Raw genomic sequence first — 21,721 nt, forward strand, 5'->3', positions numbered from 1 at the left:
TTTTGAAATAATTAATATTTCCGTAACATAAAAATGAAAATCTGAGAAATTGGATTCTATAAAATATATTACATTTTCTTTCCTTTTCCTTTAACAGGAGTTATTTGTACAAAATATTTACAAGTTAATATATATATGAGGATTTCTAGAAGCCTTTTATTTCGGTGTAAAACGATTCTTGATCGATTAGACAAATACTTATATTGTTCCACAAGACGTAATATAACGCAAAGTATGTAAAGGTTACATTTATTTTTAGTAAATTTTATATAGAAATAAGTTATGAATGTATAAACTATAGGTCTTTAATTAACTAAGTAAATCATGTTTTTATCAATATTAATACAGGGCAACGTTTAATTTCCTAGAAATAAAGAGATGCCTATATAAAAATCTAATGCCAGTGTCGGCGACCTTTCTGTAACATGCACTTTATTCTCAATTTGTCAGAAAAATGAAATTGAGGAAAAAAATAGATTTTCCCGAAAAATACGACAAATGTGATTACAACAATAATAGAGGATTTCATTGCTGAATTATTCATTAGGGCTCTTAAATACTAAAGAAATCTTAAAATTGATGTAGAAGGCAATAAATGCGAGTCTTATCTTAAAAGAAAATAATTCGGAAAAATATGGTTAGGAAGAAACCATGAAAAATTCTTTCTTTACATCATTTTCTTAACACTACTCTTGATTCTCTTAAAATTTCGCAATTGCATTTGCGTAAGTCAGCATTATGTCAACGCTGCGGATTACGGGGCATAATTTTGCCGCACGTATTCCTAGAAGAAAAGATATATTCGTCCATCCAACATCCGAGGCTTCCATTTCCCCCCCTCCCCCCCCAATCACCTAGATTCGCGCGTTAAAGCTGGCACGGCACGAGTTCAATCTTATTTACATTTGTCAACGTCCCGACAGCGTTATTCCTCTGCACTCCGGGATTTATGGAACCACTCAGGTCGATTCATTTTGCGCGCAACCGCGGCTCGAAGCCGCGAGGAAGAAGTTCGCGGACAGGTAACGGAGTAAATTTTCACGGTCCTGGAAAGTTTATAAATCCCTTGTGCATACTGCCGTCTAGGCGAAATCCCGTAGCTTCTAGACGAAATCCACCTTCAACGTGATCTTGTTTTCTCGCACGGCTTCCTCTTGTAACATTCTCATCCACCTCTTCTCACCGTCTCGCGTCGCTCGTCGCTGCTGTCATTTTTCACGCGAGTTCCGACGGCATACGTGATCGTAAGTGGATCTCGCACTTTCTCATGCTGAGGCTTCCCGACGAACCCATCCACAGTCGAAAACGTTCCAAGGATGTCAGTGATTTATTATTTTATTTGTCGTGCTCATACTGTAACATGCGTTTTCGCTACTCATTCGAAAACGTTTGAAATCATTTTCAACGCGAGCGCAAAGATCGTGGGAATTGAAGTAACGATTGCAAGTAACTCAAGGTTACTTCCACACGCACGTTTTACAATGTTTGCCGCTTATCTCGACAGGCGGAGACATTAAACGCGATAGATGGAATACTGATGCGTATATCTTTATTCTTCTATTGCGATAGCAACTTGCTGAGAATGTCTTTACATTGTGTTAAATAAATAGGAAATGGCTTAATAACTGACAGTGTCCTAAATAATGGGAATCTGACCTTAAGTACTTTTTTTAATCGGAAAATTCAAATTACTTTTATATATAATGAAACGTTATAACAATAAATAGACTCAAGTAAAATTTAAAAAGTTATAATAATATAAATTATATATTAAAGAAACATTTAAAATTTAATTTCTAGTATTACGAACACTGTTAGTAATTGAGCTATTTACTTAATGACAAAAAATATTAGTCACAATTGCAATTTAAATATAATTGACGTCGAAGTAATATTTCAAATTACGTTAATTGTAATCGTCTCTTATTAGTGTAACAAATTGTTATAATATTATTACTAATAGCACTAATAATTATAAAAATATAGAATATTTAATTGTAATTACTTTAACATATAAAATTATAATCAAAAATATTAAATACTTTTCTTTTAGTGTGCGTGATTAATATTTTTCAATTAATTTAAATTATGATTTCTAATAATGTATTAAATGATTAATATATATTACCCGGTTCTTAAATTTTCAAAGAAAACATATGTTGTTACAATATATCAAAGTTTTATTATTTATTATTTCCTTCGCGCAGGAAACTCTATGCTACATGAAGTATTCTATTATACGTTTTTCCATTTTGACGCCAATAATTTTCAAGATTTCTGACGTAGCTTTCCGTTCTTATTACCTTCGCCTGATGAAATCCCATTTGTACCGAAAACGGGGCAATGTTGAATGCATACGTAGGAGGGGTATTATAGTAATAAGTTTTAGCACATACCCACAGGCGAGCGCATTTTGCACTTTTAGCATTCGTAATGTGCCTTAATGGCACTGATTTATTAAATAATCTCCTACTGCAGTGTTAAGTGAGGATACCTGGATAAGAAGTCTCCTACTTTACCTAATTTACCATCCTAATTTAACGCTACAAATACTTCTGCGCAAATTGCAGCCGCACATAAATTTTCGGAGCTTTGTTTAGCCTTTCTCTGGAAGGTATCTACGATTGTAATAAACCCATGGCCTTACAATTCTTATTAAAGTAAGTGTTAAACACACTGAGATCCTGTTGTTAATTAAATTTTAACAATACCTCGATTTAATCTTTTTATAATAATAACTTGATTTAACCTTTTTATAATAATAAGTTGAAACTTAGGTCGAAATGGGAACAATATAGTTAAGAAGGAGAAGAAATGCCATTTTTGCATCGTCATTAACAAAAGATCAATTTAATTTGTAATATTATTTCTATGTTCAATTTATGATTACGTTTCAAGTCCGTATCAATACGTACTTTACAAAGAAATGTACATAAAAATTGATATATAAATATTAATAATTTTCCGATTGTATAAGTCTATGAGCCTGAGACATCCAAGCCAAATTTTTACTTGTAACTTTATAAAATAAACAATATAAAAAACTTTATAAAAATCTTCTTTGACCGAAAAACTGCATTTTTCTTTTTTCTATTAGTTTGTGAAAAAAATAATTGAAAAGTATTGATAAAATAATTGAAGAGATAAGAATATTTGTTGATGCTTCAGTAATTTCTGATTTTATCGTTTCCAAGTGCGTTAAACTTGATTCATTGACGCGAAATGTGGTATACGTCTGTAAGTGAAGATCGCTCTTAAAACATTTTCGTTCGCTTATTGATTTCCGATTGCATGCGAGAATAGGAACGCAGTCGGATTTGTGAAAGACCACCACGACGGCGGTCGTTATAATTAAGCGCCGCTTTAGACCGCTTGCCGTGCACCTTTTAATTGAAAGACGTTTCCGAGGGAACCCATTATTCGAATATATCGTGCAGTTTGTTAATTATAGCTTTGCAGTTTTATTACTGAAGTCAAGATTAACTTTGGGATAACTTTAGCATATTGTTATAGAAACGTTTTAATCTTGCAACGTTACAATTAGTCGTGAATTTAAATATTTATAAAGTATTAAACAAATATGTTAATCGTGCAATTACACGTATATTTAACGACCTTCAAAGAATTGAAATTTAGTGCAACATATTTTATATGATGATATTTTTGATATTTTTTTTTCATATTTCAACAATTTACAAATTTTAAAATCGATATGCAATGAAGATTGTGTAATAAGAACAACCTTGGAGTGGCATAAATAAAGTCGTGACTTCGGAAAGATTCGCTGATCCGGAAAGTTCGCGAGAACCGTAATAACATAGACATACATGCGCATACGTACGCCGTCGAAAATTGCATTGCCCTCAATTCACAAAATCGCTTCATTGAGAATAGAGGCACGGCGTCTCGTATCCGGAATGCATCTCAGAAATTGTGTACGGACACGTTCCGCATCGACATCTCGGAATGGCTTCCTCCCTGTCATCTCGGAAAAATTAACCAATTTCCTAAGTCTTTTGTGCAGCAGTGAATAGTCGCGGTGACACAATACAGCCGCAGTCAATTCAACGGCGCAGCCGGTATCGATATTTCATCGATGTTCCTCTTCCAATTGCCGATATCGTGAAACAATGACTATAATGATTGCGGATAGCAATTAATTTGTTGCGATTGCGCGATTATTAATGTCTCCGCGAAGGTACACGGACATGCGCAGATAAACGATTTGGATAATAGAATCATAAGATTTCGGAAAATTCTCAAAACTAGAAAATCAATTTTATTTTTAATAATTAAATATAAATGGATACATATAATGAATAATTTTGTTCAAAATTGTAACAAAAATGTAATAATTGTTTTTCTTAAGTTTAGAATAATTCTAATTAAAAAAATTATTTTTATTTATTTGTTATGAAACATCTACATTATTTTTTAGAAAGACAAATTTACAGTAAACGTAATAAATATTTTGATATGAGATTGAATATCAGAATTAAAACATTTTTTTTTATCGAGAAAACTCGGTTTTATTTAAAACTTTTTCCGCTGGGAGCTACGATTTATTGGCAAAAGATTCCGATACTTGCGTGTGTGAATTGCGAATGTAGAAAAGATGGACTGTCTTCGTCCTCGGCGTTGAAAGGAGAATCGATTTATCGTTCCTTTTGCATTCGTAAATCAGGTAGAATACATCTCTTCCGGTAGCACGTGAGACAGAGACTGTCTCGTTTATGTACCTGTTAAGTCAAACCAAGAAATCTATAGCCACTCTCTTTTATCGTATTCTTGAAAATCTATAACTTTTGTGTATTGGCTTTAGGTGATTTCAACTAAATGCGTATACAATAAAAACATTTTGCCGTTATGTTAAAATTTATGTTAAAGTTATTAAAAATAATTGTCAAAAATCTTTGCATTGATTTTTAACATCCAAGTGTTAATTAAATATGAGGTGATTATGTTACTCAAACATTTTATATTAAATTGATACATTCAACATTTCTTAATGTTAAAATTTGAAATAACACAATTTATGGGTAAGTAAATACATAAAAATAACGTAATAAATTGTAATAAATTAAATATGTATGTATTAATTTAACATATTAGAATTGAAACAATATTCATTTTACTAAAGAAATATATTCTTCTATAATTTGCTTCCAAATTGTATCAAAGTGTAACATTTTTGTGTCAACTTTTTATACATATAATATTTGCATTATATTTTCTAACATATTTATTTTATGTTATGTTAACACAAAAATTTGCGTGGACCGTTTGTAACATGTGATATGTTTTCAATTTAAAAAAATGTTTTACTATACATAAAAATTGTATATAAAAATAATATTTTACATAAATGGCAAAAATTGTATACAAGTTAGTTTAAATACGAAGACCGACAATAATTTCACAAAGAAGTACAAAGATTAATAAAAAAGAAATAAAGCAGAACATTTTATTGAGTACCAGTGTAATTTGTTAAAAGAAGAGTATTATTAACAATTTTGTTGTATAAAATATTAAAATATTAAAATATTTACATTATACATAATATATACTGAATGCTTCCGCAACCTAGAGATAAATAATCGGATAATTTCATGTATATTTAAAATTTGTGTGTTTTTAATATGTGAGTTTGTATAAAAGTACATTTTCTTGTTTGAGATCTAAATAATTTTTGCCAATCGATGTTCGCGTTTATATTTTATGAACTTCTTTTGTCACGTACGCATATATAGGAAAATATTATAAGCCACAATATTCCATGCGTTGCTTGACCTATTTCACGATCAGCGCGAAATGTAAAGCGCAGAACAATATATATATGCGAGAGGAATTTGTAAAGAATCTTAGAATTTAATAATAATGAGCCATATGTTTCTCGAGTAACGTCATGATAAATCTCATCTCACATCAGCAAAAGTAATTTGCTAATATAACTGTATTTGTACTAATATACAATAATTATTGTTGGTACGAGCAACATTTACACAATATTTACTCAACGCGTCATTTGTTAGTAGAATTTAAATGATTATAATACAGGGTTGGGAATTAACGAGTTACTTGTAACGAAGTTACAGTTACAGTTACTTTTTTTTTGGTAACTAATAATTTAACTTCGTTACTTTTCTCCATCTGTAACCGTAACTTAACGCAGTTACATTTTTTTGATAACTAATAACTATTTTGATAGTTATTTTAATAGTTATTTTTTTGAAACATGCGCTAAAATGTTTAATCAACAATCGGAAAAAGTCGAGAAAAAAGTCTATACAAGAGGAATTGTATCGATTCCTAAAATAGAATAATTGCAGTATTAATATGCTAAATAATTACACTGCAATTAAGAAACTTTTTATTAAATATAACACAGGCATTCAGAGTTTTGCATCTGTGGAATATATGTTTATCAATGGCTCTATAATGATGCCACAAAGAGGTTATCTTAATGATGATATATTTGAATATCAAATTCTATAAAATTAATAAAAATTTTTATGAAAATTTTGTTACAAAAAAAATATATAAATCAATGTATGACAGCCAATGTATTGTTATATTTTATTTAATTCTGATAACAGTAATATATAATTTAGACTTTTACCCATTAATGCTGAATATTAATGTAAGAAATTATGTTAGCTTTTTGTTAAATTATTCTTTGCATAAATTGTATTAGATTTGGCATAAATTTGAAATATTTCTTTCTTAAATATGTGTTTAAAAGCTCTTGATTTAAAAAACGACATTCACAATATCCTTCAATATAATAGATACAAAATTTCAACAAATAACATATTATTGATGTTAATGATATATGAATATTACAGCCACCATACGGATATTAATTGACACTTGATTTACGAGATTAATATATATATAGAGTATATGAGATTATAATCGACGTATGCGCAAAACTGTGAACTCTTGACAGATTTCTCGCCTGCCGGTTTAACCTAATTTTTGTCCAGACACATTCCGCGATTAATCAAGGCGAATGGACGTTAGTGAGAACGGGTGAGTTGTAGCGGAGAAACGCACGAATGCTCGCTAAAGCCGAGGTCGCGCGAATTTTCGTTTCTCTGCGAACGGCGAATACCGGCACGAAGCATCCTCGCCAGAATGCAAATGATCAATTAACCAGTTGTAAATCACTGGAGTTAGGGTGGGGGCTTTATCTAGCCCCGCTGTCGGTACCCGGTCGGCCTAATGGCCGGCGTCGGTCTCTTCCATCCTATTTTCATATGCTTTCCACGATTTCGCGATATAAAATGCTCCAAAATGAGCAAAACACGACCAAAAAAGAAAAGAATTATTTTACTTTATTCTTTAATACGAGCGTCGTGCCAAATAAATTCTTTCTCGTTGATCGAGTTATATCGCAATTTAAAGTGCTATTAGATGTTGTATTTTAATTTGATAATAATTGTGTTTTCCTTGTACTGTATATTTCTGTATGAAAAGAATTTTTCTTGATGTTTACCCTGAAAATCATAGTTGTCAGTCGTACGATTATACAGTTTTTGAAAAAGTTTAATAAAATTTATTACAATTTTAGTGTGTGAAATTTATATGAGATTTAAAACTATTTAATACTATATAAAATAGTTTAGTTAAAATTCCTAAATTTTATTAAAATTTTACTAAAATTATAGTAAAATTCTCCAAAGGCCATATTGTTTCACAATTACTGTAATTTTAAAGGTATTTTAAGAGAAAATTCTCTCCGTGTGTTATATTTACATTAATATTAATTCTGAGTTAGTTATAGTGTGTTTCGATCGAAAGCAGCTGTATCCGCTTGAGAGAACTCTGTTCCTCAAAATAAACCTTGTTTCATCGAGCGAAATTTTGTACAGTATCGTGCCACTTTACATAATAATTATTATAGCGGAACCCACTTTATTATTATACTGATATTATTTCCATAATATTGTAATTGTAATGTAATAACTTACCTTGTGCATTTGCTTGTTATATCCTTGTTCATATTTCTCTATTTCGCTACTACTCGTCGACGATATTTATTATCCAGGCCACGTTTGCTGGAGAACCTTTCGAAAGTTCAAGCTATACCCATGGGGCGCACGAAGGTATTAAGTAGTCCCCCGTATTCTGCCGGCCACACGGCCACTTTCTCATGATTAACATTTGGAACGGAAAAGATATTTTGAATTAGTAATTGAAACTTGTGATTCTGGACTAAAATATTACCACAACGTACATAAGTATCGTCGAGCTCATGCGCCAATTGATAATAAGGAATTATCTCTTCACATAAATTATTATGGATATCACACACCGAGAAATCGTTTTCGTGCTAGGAAAAGCGAATACTCAAGTTTTAATTTTTTTCTTTTGAATAACAGTTATCTTTGTAAACAATATTTTCTTAATAATAGTCTTAAAATTATTATTTACTTGAAACAAGTAATTTGCTTCAAATAAACAGTTGTGTGAACACACAGAAAAATATATATTTAAATTAAGTAAATATTACTTATTTTAAATATTTTGTAAGTTGAAATATATTCGCAAATCTATCATAAATTTATAAGTATCAAGTTTAATAAAAACATATTCTGAATTCTAATAATTTAATTACTTTAATTAAATATAATATTAATTAAGTTAAAACAAAATTTTGATTTGTTTATTAATTTAATTTTTGTTCATTTATAATATGTATAATATTTATAATTTATAATATTCTTTGTGAAAAAATATAAATTTTTTAAAATATGTGATAATAAGTTTCTAATATTTTAAATGAATATATTTTAAAACAATTATTAAGAAAATATTTTTTGTTAAAGATAATCATTACTTACTAAAAGAAAAAAAAGATAAATTAAGCTTTTCTTGGCAGTATTTTTCTGTATGTACAAACGTGACTATGTTCGTTGCCAGAGAATGAAAATTAGTCGAGTTTTGTAAGACAGGATAGTAGTATAAATGTTATTTAACTAAGACTTAGTAAACAAGGATAAGTTAAGCGGCGCCTAAAACATTCAGTTATTTTGCAAAATTTGAATATCATTACATATAATATTAATTGTCTGAAGGCTGTATCGAATTTGTATAAGTTGTATAATTTTGTTTTAAATAGTGTAGAAAAATATTGTACAATATTATTGATCATTTAGTGCCAGTTTTATACTTGGAAATACGTACTTTTTTTTTTAATCCGGTCACATGTTTTCACGAGATCTGGACGATTATATTTATCTTGAAAATCCAATCTTACCATATCTCATCTGAAATGAATGGTGTGCGGGTTTGGTTCACATAGCGGGCCCAATCAAAAGCTGGCGCTGTCACTACAAAATGTGCGCAAGATACGTGGCCCGACGTACATGTAGTCCTGTGTCGTTGCGGTATTCGGGTTATCCTCAATACCACGTGGAAGATAGCCGCAGAATCTCGCGGGAATTTAATTTACACTTGGCAGATGGATGGTCCTTCGCGTACAAATGCGGACCGCAGCCATTCTAGCCGAATGTGACAAACGTTCTTGTATTTACGGTTCGCATTTCGCTCAACAAATACTCCACGTGCATGTTTCTGTTAATTATAAGGAAAAAAATATTTATTAGTAGTCTGTAACGATATATTATAAAATATCATATTACCGAGAATATTAAATGTCTGTGTAGGCACATTTTCTTTATTTTGTAAATTATTGACTCGATTTTCATGAAAATTGCCCTGAGATTAAAAATAAAAATTGTTAATGACGGATTTAATTACAGAATTAAAAAAAATAATTTGATTGTCTTGAGTCTTGGTTTTAGGAAAGTCAAACTTAGAGAAGTTTTTTCGTGAGCGCAATAGTATTTTCATAAGGGGAATTTTACAATAATTAGATTATTTTTCTAAAAATCGGTCCGATATATTAAATTTTAAATTTTAGAATTCTGAGACCAAAATTTGATTCAACAATCTAAAAAATTCTTAGAAAACAAGATCTTCCACTTTATGGAAGACTTTGTCAGAAAGTCCTTAAAGGATTAACTATATTCTAACACTGATTTATATTGTGAATAAATGTTAGAGAATTGCATCGGATATAATTACAAGAAGTTATTCTATACAAAATGTAGTGTCCTAAATGCATTTTATATGATTCGACGTGAGACTGAGATCACAGCCAAGAAATTTAATGGACTGGAGGGAGAGACAACCCGCGATAGGGGTGGTGGTGCCTCTGACAAAAGCTCTAATGACGTACGATGGTAACCTTCGTGAGGAGCGCTATACATATTCCGGCTGATATGCATATTTAGTACCGTTCTATAATCTTCTCCGTAGAAATGTACGGGGCACTCTGCCAAATCAACGAAATTGAATCGGAAGAGAATTTTTAGGCGGAGCGCTTTATTACGTTATTATATTTCGGAGTGCCGAGGTAGCGTACGTTCCTCCGCGCTCACTCCATTTCCAGCCGAGTTAAAGGCAAATTCGCTTGATTAGAATATCGTGAGAATTGCACTCGCATTTGTTACGCTCGGCTGCTATGCCCCATAGAAACAATATTTAATCTTTCATTGCTCTCGTATAATGTGCGAATGCACATTAGATTATGTACTTTTTCCTTTATTTATTTTTTTTTCTTTCAGTGATTATGTTTATGTGAGCTCAAAAAATTATGTGGCAACTAATTGCACTAATAATACATGTACATATATACGCTTATAGGGAAGTAACAGCGTTTGTTTTGTCGAACGTGAATAATGCAGGGTTAACAAACATTACGTTACGACACACGATATTCCAAATGCATTTAATGTAATTTAATTACACTGTGCAAAGAGAAGTTCAATTTTTAACAGTTATTACCTCTGCACTACCGAAGTTATAATCATTGAAGTGTAAACCCGAACTTGCGTTGTTGATTAATAATCATTTTATCTCGTTAATAATATACATGTACTTCGTTATATTTTGTTTCTTAACTCAGGAATGTAACTCGTGCTTTTCTTACACTACTCCAGGTGAAGGATTTATCTACAAATTTAAGAATTTTTACATTTTTAAGAATTTATTACTTTTTGTTTACTTTGTAGGTTGTTAAATTAACTGAATTGACACTCTTTTCATAAGCAAGAGAATTTTATTAAATCTTATTTTAATAGTTTAAGCTGTGGAAATTTGATAACAAACTTGAATTAGTACATGAATAAAAATTCACTCACAAAGCATTTCCGTGTTAATATTGACTTGACGTTTTACTGGCAGTCTCGGAATCGTGGCTAATTGTGGAGCAGCATATACATGTATTATTTCCTCTCACTGCTCTTGTTAAATTCTTGAGATCAGTCAAATCGACCGCGTGCGCCGGTTCGATTTGCATTATTGTACGTTAGATCGCGTGTCGCGCTCTTACCTGGCTTACCTACTTACCGCGCCTTGAGGGGTGTTAAATTCATTCCCTTTCTACCCCCGTGATACATTGCCTTTCTTCTTTTATGTCCTCAAGTAGCCTGAATTGTCGATAAGCATCGCATGTAGTGGTACGAATATTTATAGAAGCGAATTTTGCATTTTTATTCAGATTATGCGCATCGCGCGGTCCCGTCAGGTGCCGATTGTTGCGTGCCGCGTAGGCACGTGTATGTATGTATGTATGTACAGTTGATGGAAAAAGGGGAAGGGAGGGGGGAGGGAGAGGGGCGGATTATAGAGACGGAATATCGTGATACGCGACATCAAAAGTCCTCGCGGTAATTGCATTTCTTAACGTCAGTACCGGTGTTACTTCCTTCTCTATTAGTGCCATACTATCGCGCTCCCTCCGCTCAAAATTATTGCCGAGCGGTTCCTCAAGGCGAAAATCAATAATGAACCGTAATAACGGTGCTGTTATTGTTAGCCAGCGTGTAAATGCGAATGACGCAACATGCACATTTCGCGTCTCCACCACTAGCGCCACGCGTGTGACGTAAGGTATACGGATAAGATATCCGACCTGAAGACAGTTTCTCCATTTTTCATACGCCAAGTACGTCAAGCGCATATGTGTCGCTGTTGAATTATTCATTGTGTTAAGTATTTTTCGTCGCTGAGAACTTTTCAGGCCAAGACCACGTCCAAGAACTCGAGATTGAGAATAATTATTTTGTCGTTTTGACTTGTTGATTGTTCGCGCCAAACAAGGGAAGGATATTCATTTTGATTTGCATCTCATTATTTTCCTTTTAGGTATTTCATTCGACAAAGTCGAGAAATTCTGAACTATTTTAAAAATTAAACTTTCATTTGTCATTTAAATTAAGTTATTAATTATTCGATAAGTCAGAAATGTCTGTGAATGATATTTTTACATTACTGTGAATAAAATATTCTCTTAAATTATATTGCAAAGATATTATTGGGACTCGTTCTTTTGAGGAATGTAAGTTTTCAATGGCCGTGCAAATATACCACGGAGTTTGTCGTTCAACTATCTTTGTCGTGTTTGCGACTATCTACGATTTCACTTCTCCAAAGATGAAAGCACAGTCGGAAAGATAGATCAGAGATATGTCAGCACGACTTTCGGACTGAAGCCAAGTCTATAGAGAAAGGCATCTGTCAGCGGAATATCTAAAATGCATTGCTCATGGCTTTTAAAACAAATCTATTTCGTTTTAATTTTATTTAATATTTAACGAATATTAAAATAAGTTGTTAACGAGAAAAATTTAATTGGATGACTAAATTAAATATAGTACAAGTAATGTGTTAGAACGTATATGATATTAATAATATATGCGTGTATGAGATACCATGCGAAATTATGTTATATGTGTAATATGTATAAATGCATTTTTGTTGCTTTATTTTCAGGAAATCGCCGCCATCCTAATTAGTTTTCAGAGGCACGCCGAATGGCAAAGTCGGGAGGTAAAAGTACGACCACGAAGTGGTTCAATGTTACTCTACTCGAGGAAGAAAGTACGCTACCGGAGGGACGGTTATTGCTGGAAGAAGAGAAAAGACGGAAAAACTACACGGGAGGATCACATGAAACTGAAGGTAACTTTACACTCAAATGAAAAAAAAAAAAAAAAAAAAACAAAACATTAAATGTTAATGCATACGATTAATGACTGCAACCTAAAATTGATTTTAAAAATTCATCAAAATTATATTAAAATTTACGAGAGAAATTTTTTATTAATAAATTATTACGTGAATCTAATCACAGGTTCAGGGAGTCGAGTGCATCTATGGCTGTTACGTGCACTCGGCGATCCTTCCGACGTTTCATCGTCGGTGTTACTGGCTACTGCAGAATCCGGACGTCGTCCTCGTCCATTATCTGAATGTCCCTTATCCGGACGGTGATGCGAAGCTGGCGGCCCTTCCACCCTGCCTCGCGCTGCCGCCAGACAAGAAAGAATGGACGCGAGACGAATTAGCATCGCAATTAAGGCCCATGTTCCTCGGTGGAGATGACGATCCGAACAATCCTCATCTCACACAACACTCGAACCATCCCGTCGACATGATAGTCTCTCAACTGCTCGATAGGCAGAGAGCATCCTCCACTTCCTCCACCAGCAACACTCAACTCGCACCTAGGAGACTTACGCCTGACAATCAAGTACTATATTAAACTTTGTATCTAATAAATAATCTTAAATTTCTTAGCAATAATTTGCTAACATATATAAAAGAATTACTTATTGCAATGCAATTAACAATCTTTTTCTGATAGTTTTTAAAAATAACATTATTATTTAACGTCGTTGCGTAGTCAAGTCAATTTTTGCTAAACACAGGTCTCTTATAAAATAGGTCTCTTCAACTACGGGAGGTCAACAACAATCAACGACAGCGGCTTCGGCTCCCCGCGTGTACTCAAGACATTCCCATTCCACTCAGAGTCAACAGCCGGCTCCTCTAGTTTTAAGTTTGCAACAAATTCAAGGCGGTGGCGGTCTCCTGATACTTAACAGTCAACCATATCATCATCAGCAACAACAACAACAACAGCAGCAGCAACAGCAGCAGCAGCCGCCGCAACAACAACAACAGCAGCAGCAGCAGCAGCAGCAACCGCAACAACAGCAGCAGCAGCAGCAGCAACAGCAACAGAGTCAGCAGGTAGAGATGCAACAGGTCACAGAGCAACAAATCGTACCGCAGACAAGCGTTGATCGAGAACAACAAACGCAGCAAGAAATCGATGCGCAGGAGAGCATGGATAGATCTGCTGTGCAATCTCTACCGATGGGCGGCTCCGGCTCCGAGGTAACCGATTTCGCGGAGACGTTGGATCTAAGTCAGGAAGACATTCAAAGGACACTGTCGGCCAATATGGTGCCCCCGTCGCCGTCGCCTTCGCCGGCGGACAACAGCATGATCAATCCGATGGACTTTATCGACTCTTCGGACGACGTGCTGGTCAATCTGGACGCTTTCGACGTGTTCGGCGATTTGCCGGAGCTGCATGACTTCGAGGCCGAGCAAACGAAGCACGAGGAACAGCGAGGTGGTCCCGAGAATGACGTCGGATGTCATCCTGGTACAACCGTCCATATTGCAGAATATAGTCCCGAGTGGAGTTACACCGAGGGTGGTGTAAAAGTGCGTGAATAAAATATGTTTACGACTGAGTCTTGTTTTTTATATTCGTGCGTTCATTATTCATCATACAGTTTTTAGTCTAAAAAAAATTCTTGCAAATTTTGGAAAGAAACAATTTTCTTCTTTGCTGTTATTATTTTTTTTTTTTTAAGCTAATGCCACTTTTTATTATTCTTTGTAATTTAGAATTCTAATAAGTAATTTATTAAAATCCGCTGTCATTATCATAATCATATTTTTTCTATATTTTTTTTTTAAAGAGCTGCAAAAGCTTTAGGATTTGACATAAATGATATTTCAGGTATTAGTTGCTGGTCCGTGGACCGGCGGTAGTGGTTCCCAATCGTATTCGGTACTTTTCGATGCGGAACCGGTCGAGGCGTGCCTCGTGCAACCAGGTGTATTGCGTTGTCGATGTCCCGCACACGCACCAGGAATAGCGTCCCTCCAGGTGGCCTGTGACGGTTTCGTCGTGTCCGATAGCGTTGCCTTTGAATATCGTAGAGCGCCGACGAGCGAACCTAGCCCAGAGAAAGCTTTGCTGGATCGTCTTGCGGATGTCGAGGCCCGTCTGCAAGGGCCCGGTCCGCCGTCTCCTGCAGCTCATCTGGAAGAGCGACTGGTTGCTTATTGCCAGGTACTCCTTCTTCAAGAACTACCTGATATTTCTAAACTGATACTTTATTGAAATCTTGGATACAGGAAGAACGGTTTTGCTAAAGTAATTAAAAATTTAGTTATGTGTATTTGTGTGGAGATATAGCTTTGAAAATGATTTTGTTAAATTGTCAATAATTAAATAAAATGTTTAAACTGTGTAGTTGTTAGAATGTTAAAGTTTTTGGAAAAAATATTTATCATCATTTGAACATTCTCTATGATTATTTTGATAGTCTAACAAAATTACTTTCAGATCTCTGTTCAGCTAAATCTTTTAGCTAAAGATACTTTAGAAGAATGTTTTCTTGTGTATAGTTTAGTAAATTACAGAGTAAAGTTTTATTTTTGGAATATTGCAGGATGCTGTTGTCCGTCCTTGGCGAGCTGGAGCGGAACCTCTTCAATCCGGTGGGCCTACTCTCTTGCATCTGGCGGCCGGATTGGGATACTCCAGGTTAGCCTGTGCACTCCTTCACTGGAGAGCAGAAAATCCTAGTAGCATTTTGGACGCCGAGGTCGATGCTCTTAGACAGGATAGCGCCGGCCTTACACCACTTGCTTGGGCTTGTGCGGCAGGACACGCCGACACCGCCAGGATTCTTTACAGGTATGTAAACATTCTGGTTAAAGCAACATACACCTAACGTTACTTATGAACAACTGGGTCCAACAAGTTACGAACGGAAAGTTGCAATTTACATATTTTTGCCTTTCGTGTAGCTCGCAATTGGTTCATACGACGAATACACTGATTTTTAATTGAATTGATTTTTAATAAGTATTTGTTGTTAACTCTGCCTCCATAGATGGAATGCTATGGCACTACGCGTGAGGGACTGTCAGAATAGAACGGCGACCGAGCTGGCCGCGGAGAACGGTCACACGGCGATTGCCGAAGAACTGAATCAGCTCGAAACCCGAAGGCAAGACGAGAGGCTCTTCTTGCGACCCGCCAGCCCTAGCCCTAGGCGGCCATCTCAAGACAGCGGTCTCGATCTGGCGTTGTGTTAGTCTCGTTTGCTATTATATACTGCCCTCTCTTTCGTATACACGCACACACATTCACGTATCTGACACACGTAATTACACCCCAACCCTTGCTGATTAGCCTACCTCCTCAGTGCCATTATACTTTCCCTTGCTCAGTTTATAAAGACCGTAGAGTCACAAAAAGGCCGTAAGTCATGCGAGCGTAATATATTAGGCAACGTACATAGCATTAAGTGGGGTTTATCGAAAAACACACAGGTGGTTCGCCGCTGCTGGATAACATGGAATTGTTGCAAGAAGATGAGTCGTCGTTAGGCCTCAGCGAACAGGGAATGGAGAGCGCTCCGACCCCTCAGGAGACCGTAGGTCCGTACCTTCCTCGTTTCCTCATCTATTTGTCTGTCTGTCTGCCTGTCTGTCTGTAAAAACTATCCGTAATTCTCTCTGTCTGTTCTCTGTGACACACTACTGATAGAAACGGATCAGTCTAGAACTACGTATTACCACAATTACGCGGACTGTGAATTCCGTAGAGATCCTAGCTGAAACTGTGCAATGTTCGCCTCCCTCTTTCGCAGATATAAAACACAGAGACATATACACACATACATACACATTCTTACACATTCTTATACATACAACTACACTTACATACATACAGCAACGTTCTCTTTCTTTTTCTATCTCTTTGTGTGCGTACAAGACGACCGGACTCGATCAGCGACTTCGCCACCTTTTCTAACTCCTCTGAACTCTTGCAGCTTGAACAATATTGGTGTTGCTTGGCCTTCGTAACCGCTGGTGTTGGATGAATTGCTGTGTAATGTTTAAATTTTCTTAGTCACTATTTACTGTCGGCTATTGCGGCCTATTCGCAAGCAACGATCGTGTCTGTATACAACTTTTCAACGCCAGCGTAGCAATGATTAAATTATCACCTGGACAGATACGCAATCTGCTAATGTGGAGATATCTCAGCTGGCTATCATCTTACCAAAAGAACAGGAAAGCGCCGCGTTCATCAGCAATTTGTTTGATTCTTCGTGCTGTCAATTCATATCTCGTAACGGCGCACTTATTGGTGTTAAACCTTTTACCTGGCATCTCGCGATGCATTGTAGAACACGTTCACGGCTTTAAACTTCAGTGTTGTGATCGATGTCGGCGGTCTGCCACCACGAGCTTTTCGAATTTGGCTAGGGTGGTGATTCCTTTTTGTAGGGGAAGAAGACGCGAGGGTGCTGACATTGGCAGAGCAAATTATAGCGGCGCTACCGGAAAGGATCAAGAAGGCGGAGGGTGATTCTCCGTCTTCTTCTTCGCCACCACCACCCACGGCGCCTCTCTCACCCTTGGAAGACGCTCTTATGGAACAAATGGTGAGGATATTATTATTGATAAACGGAACTTTGCGCGTCTTGAATCCTTTATCCTAATTTCTACTTAGGTTCTAAAGCGAATTAAATATAGATAAGAGAATAATTAATTGAAATTTGCGAATTTTCTCAAGTATGCCATAGTCTTTTGGCGGATACAATCGGAGACGTAGCAATGGTTGCTATCATTAATAGAGTGTTCAGTCTAGAATCATAATTAGGAGTAAAACTTTAGATTAAGTCGGATTTGAGTTCCGATAAATGGAACTTTCAAGTTCCTAGATTTTCCGCTATAAGGCTCTATTTACATGCCCTGCTTGTAGCCTCTCGACTCCGGGGAACTGTTTGACTCGTATCGCGACTGCAACGGCGGCGCCGCTTCGGTCTCGGACGCCGACGCCGACGCCAGTCCCTCGAGTCCTTCCAGTAGTTGCCTGACGCCAGACTCGCCGTCTCCGCCGCCCACCACCACCGCCGATTTCTGCGAGTTTCTGCAGCTGCAGTTGCAACTCGACAGCAACGGCAATGCTCACAGTGGTCGGTACTACTCGAACGGCGGCGGTGAGCGTAAGTTGAACGGCATGATTGGCTCCGGAGCTATGACGGCGATCGGTGCCGGAAACGGCGACGGCAACGAGGCGGATCTCAGCAGACTGACACTGTCTGATCGCGAGCAAAGAGAGCTTTACCACGCCGCCAAGATGATCCAGAAGGCATATAGAAATTACAAGGGTCGCCAGAGGCAGGAGGAGGCCGAGAGGCATGCCGCCGTTCTGATCCAACAGTACTATCGTCGTCACAAACAGTACGCTTATCACAGGTAACTTGTTTACTAGTTTTATTATTCGGCGCTGATCTTTTTAGGTTTGATTTTATTATTGCACATCCCGTAGTAATAAAGTACCTAGACTGAATAAGGCTCACTTACAATTTATTATATTTTTAAAAACTCTATTTTTATAAAGTTTCTTAAAGTAGATTTTACAAAAACTATATTTATATTATTTAACGAATTTTAAAAAATCTATATTGTATAGCTGTAAATATATAGAGTTTTTCAAGATAAAATAAATTAAGTGTCTTATTCAGAATAACTTGTTTGACACGTCTGTTTTCGGCGTTTTGCCTTCCTTTTGTCATAACGTTTCGCATGCCATCGAACTTCCTCCAACTTTGAAAGTCTTAAGAACGAAATGAATCACTCGCTGTCGGATTACAATGGTACCAACTACTTTACGCGACGCATGCGACGTTTAGATACAGATAGCCCGAGAGTTAATGCGGGCACGTGTTATCAGGTTAAACTCAAGGTTATTAAGTATGACAGATCATTATCTCGCATTGTGCAGACATCGCCAAATTGCTTTGAACTTAGAAAGTTAAATTTCCATCGATATTCCACTGGAGGAGGTTGCGGGAGACGTCTTAATAAGAGACAATTAATAACCGGAGGGGGGAGGGAACAAGACGTACTATTGTGGGCCGACTTAACGACCTCCTACTGAATTAGACTGATGCCACCAAAGTTCGACCCGTGTACCTCTCTCGAGACGAACTTTTAATTGCCATCGTAAATAATTCGGAAACTTTGCGAATTTCCCTGCCTTCGTTACGGTGGCCTGAATACAGAATTAAGTTGGCATTAAATTAATACGACTTTCGCGTTGAAGTCGGAGATCGGCATTCCGCTATTCCTGCCTAGCTCCCGCTTCACCAGGCTATATACGTAGCGATTAGAACTTCCCCTTGTAATGCTTTCGAAATTAGTGACAATCAGCTGACTATATGTGTTATCATTGTAGAATCTTCGCGGAAACAAATCACGGAAAGTAATGAAAGATATTGAGCGTGCACAACTCTGATTGTCATTCATTACAGAATAAGAGATTGAATTGCATAAATTTAACGATAAAATTTTTATTTCTTCTTTTTGAGTTTTATTTCTCTTTTATATATCTCGTTTTATATCTCGTTCGTAACACTTTTATAAGCCAAGAATTACCTTGAAGTTTAGTACAAGTCGTCTTGCGCAATAGTTTCATTGCCGAATTATGTTCTGGACTATTTGAAATTTAAATCATACCTACCTTGTTCTTTGGAAAAATTTTTGGAAATTTTAAGAAAAGAAGGAAACTTTTTCGGATTTTTTTTTGTCATACTATTACAAAAATGTAATACTGGGTAGTATATTAAATTGGCCCATAATTAACACTTATTTTTAATTAACACTTAAGTGTTCAAAACACTATTATAAGTACTTTTAATGTTCAAAATAAATAATAACTGGCCAAATTATTACTCGATATTACATTTTTATAAGGGCATTTTCCGAGTTTTTTCGTTTAAGATAATGTCATTTGTCTTTTATATAAATAGTTTTAAGACTTCTTTCACATTTAATAATTTCAATAAGTAATTCATCGGACAAATACTTTGTATTATCACATTTGTATCTTTTTGTATTTTTTGAAAAAAAAGTTGATGGAAAAAAAACTCATTTAAAGAAACGATCTTGCAACTTCAACAAAAATTATATTATTAGCTGATATGAATAAATAATTAGCAAATACTGTGATATGTATATGCACTGCATCTAATCAATCTAGCAGAATTTTCAAATTGTATATACGTGACGGCCAAAATTCTAGCAGATACAAAATTAGCGATACATTTTGTTTATATCAGCAGAAAAATTTTTTGGGTTCTGTTTTTAAATTTAATTTTTCCGTAAAATTAAGAACACACTAGCATCTCATTATCACAATTGTTTCTTCTCGTTTTTCTTGAAAAATTAACAACACTAGCCGTACCTTTTGTCGCAGGCAAGCCACGAAGGCAGCGTTGGTGATCCAGAACAACTATCGAAGTTATCGCGCGCGACCAGGCTCGGCCAGCGCGAGGCAGCAGGCGGTTCATCAGCAGGCGGCACATCAAGCAGCGAGAAAGATCCAGCAGTTCATGCGGCAGTCCAAAATCAAGTTAGTATCCGTACGTATATGCGTGTGTGTGTGTGCGTGTGTGTACAGTGCTGCATTTCCTGTTGCAACGATGTGCACGCACATTAGTTAACGTAGTAGAGACTTCTTGTTAGCACACGAAAGGCTTTTTATTGTACTGAAAAAAACCGAAAAAGACAAAGTGCAAAAGTTCTAAAGTCTCCCTCTTCTGTGTGTCACTAATGCAGCTTGTCGTGGGACGATTCACGACCGGTAAGTAAAGATCTCGTAAATAGGGCATTTGTTTCGATAAAACAGTGCTCGTTTGTATTTCTTTCTGTTTCCCATTTTCTCTCTCTCTCTCTCTCTCTCTCTCTCTCTCTGTCTTTTTCTCTCTCTTTCTCTCTCCCCCTCGCTCTCTCTTTCTCTTCCTTTCTCTCGATCTGCACCCTGTCTCATGACACACGAGTTAACGAATTACACGTTATATATCGGAATTTATATACGTGTCACATTGTGCCTCGTACATTTGAGGATGCTTCGTGTTTATTGTTTGAATGTCTCGGTATATATTTTGTGTCTTTGTACAATAAAATCGTATACTTGTCGCTTAACGATAGTAGAACTAGCGAATTGCTCCAGATAATCACTTTGCCAATAACTCGCGGACGGATACATCAAATGCATGTTTAAAGATGAAGAATTGAGAAACCAGCCTTTAGGGGACACTGCCCTGTTTTGGACGATGTTAGTATCCCTTTACTGCCGATAGATAACTGTTGTTGCTTACTTGATACCTATCTAAACAAGCTACAGTCTTTGTGAAACTATATGCTAATAGCAGCGCATTTCCATTTTCGATTCCTATCAGTTTTGAGAAAACCTTATATGTCCGGTACTAAGAATACGTCCCCTATATTTTGCGATGGTTTTCATACACATTATAATTTTGAATAATTCAAAAATCTCCGTGAGGTGTCGGAATTAATAAATATTTATTTTGTCAATAGTGAATAAATTTTTCAATAGTGAATTTTTTTTAATAATAGTGAATTTTTGCAGTAATATTTTCACGGAGTAAACAATTTTTAAGTTGTTTTATTTACAAATTAGTCTAATACTTAATGTTATTATTTTTGTTTATTATTTTTAAAATTAAACCGCGTTTGT

General features: G+C 35.6%; 1 protein-coding gene across 5 annotated transcripts in view; it reads left to right on the forward strand.

Moving 5' to 3' along the window:
• The window catches only part of LOC105833259 (calmodulin-binding transcription activator 1), a 59,089-nt gene that overhangs the window by 35,580 nt on the left and 1,788 nt on the right, over positions 1 to 21,721 (forward strand). For 3 of the 5 annotated variants that reach the window (XM_036283317.1, XM_036283318.1, XM_012674844.3), the window contains 10 exons: positions 12,844 to 13,032; positions 13,205 to 13,603; positions 13,798 to 14,589; positions 14,891 to 15,226; positions 15,609 to 15,856; positions 16,056 to 16,255; positions 16,498 to 16,605; positions 17,461 to 17,618; positions 17,939 to 18,435; positions 20,438 to 20,593. In XM_036283317.1, coding sequence (XP_036139210.1) covers positions 12,844 to 13,032; positions 13,205 to 13,603; positions 13,798 to 14,589; positions 14,891 to 15,226; positions 15,609 to 15,856; positions 16,056 to 16,255; positions 16,498 to 16,605; positions 17,461 to 17,618; positions 17,939 to 18,435; positions 20,438 to 20,593 — 3,083 coding nt within the window. Of the gene's footprint in view, positions 1 to 12,843; positions 13,033 to 13,204; positions 13,604 to 13,797; positions 14,590 to 14,890; positions 15,227 to 15,608; positions 15,857 to 16,055; positions 16,256 to 16,497; positions 16,606 to 17,460; positions 17,619 to 17,938; positions 18,436 to 20,437; positions 20,594 to 20,799; positions 20,825 to 21,721 lie in introns of all 5 variants that reach the window. The other 2 variants (XM_036283319.1, XM_036283320.1) reach the window with 2 other exon arrangements.

This window comes from Monomorium pharaonis, chromosome 2 (assembly GCF_013373865.1).
Source record: "Monomorium pharaonis isolate MP-MQ-018 chromosome 2, ASM1337386v2, whole genome shotgun sequence".
NCBI classification, from domain to species: domain Eukaryota; kingdom Metazoa; phylum Arthropoda; class Insecta; order Hymenoptera; family Formicidae; genus Monomorium; species Monomorium pharaonis.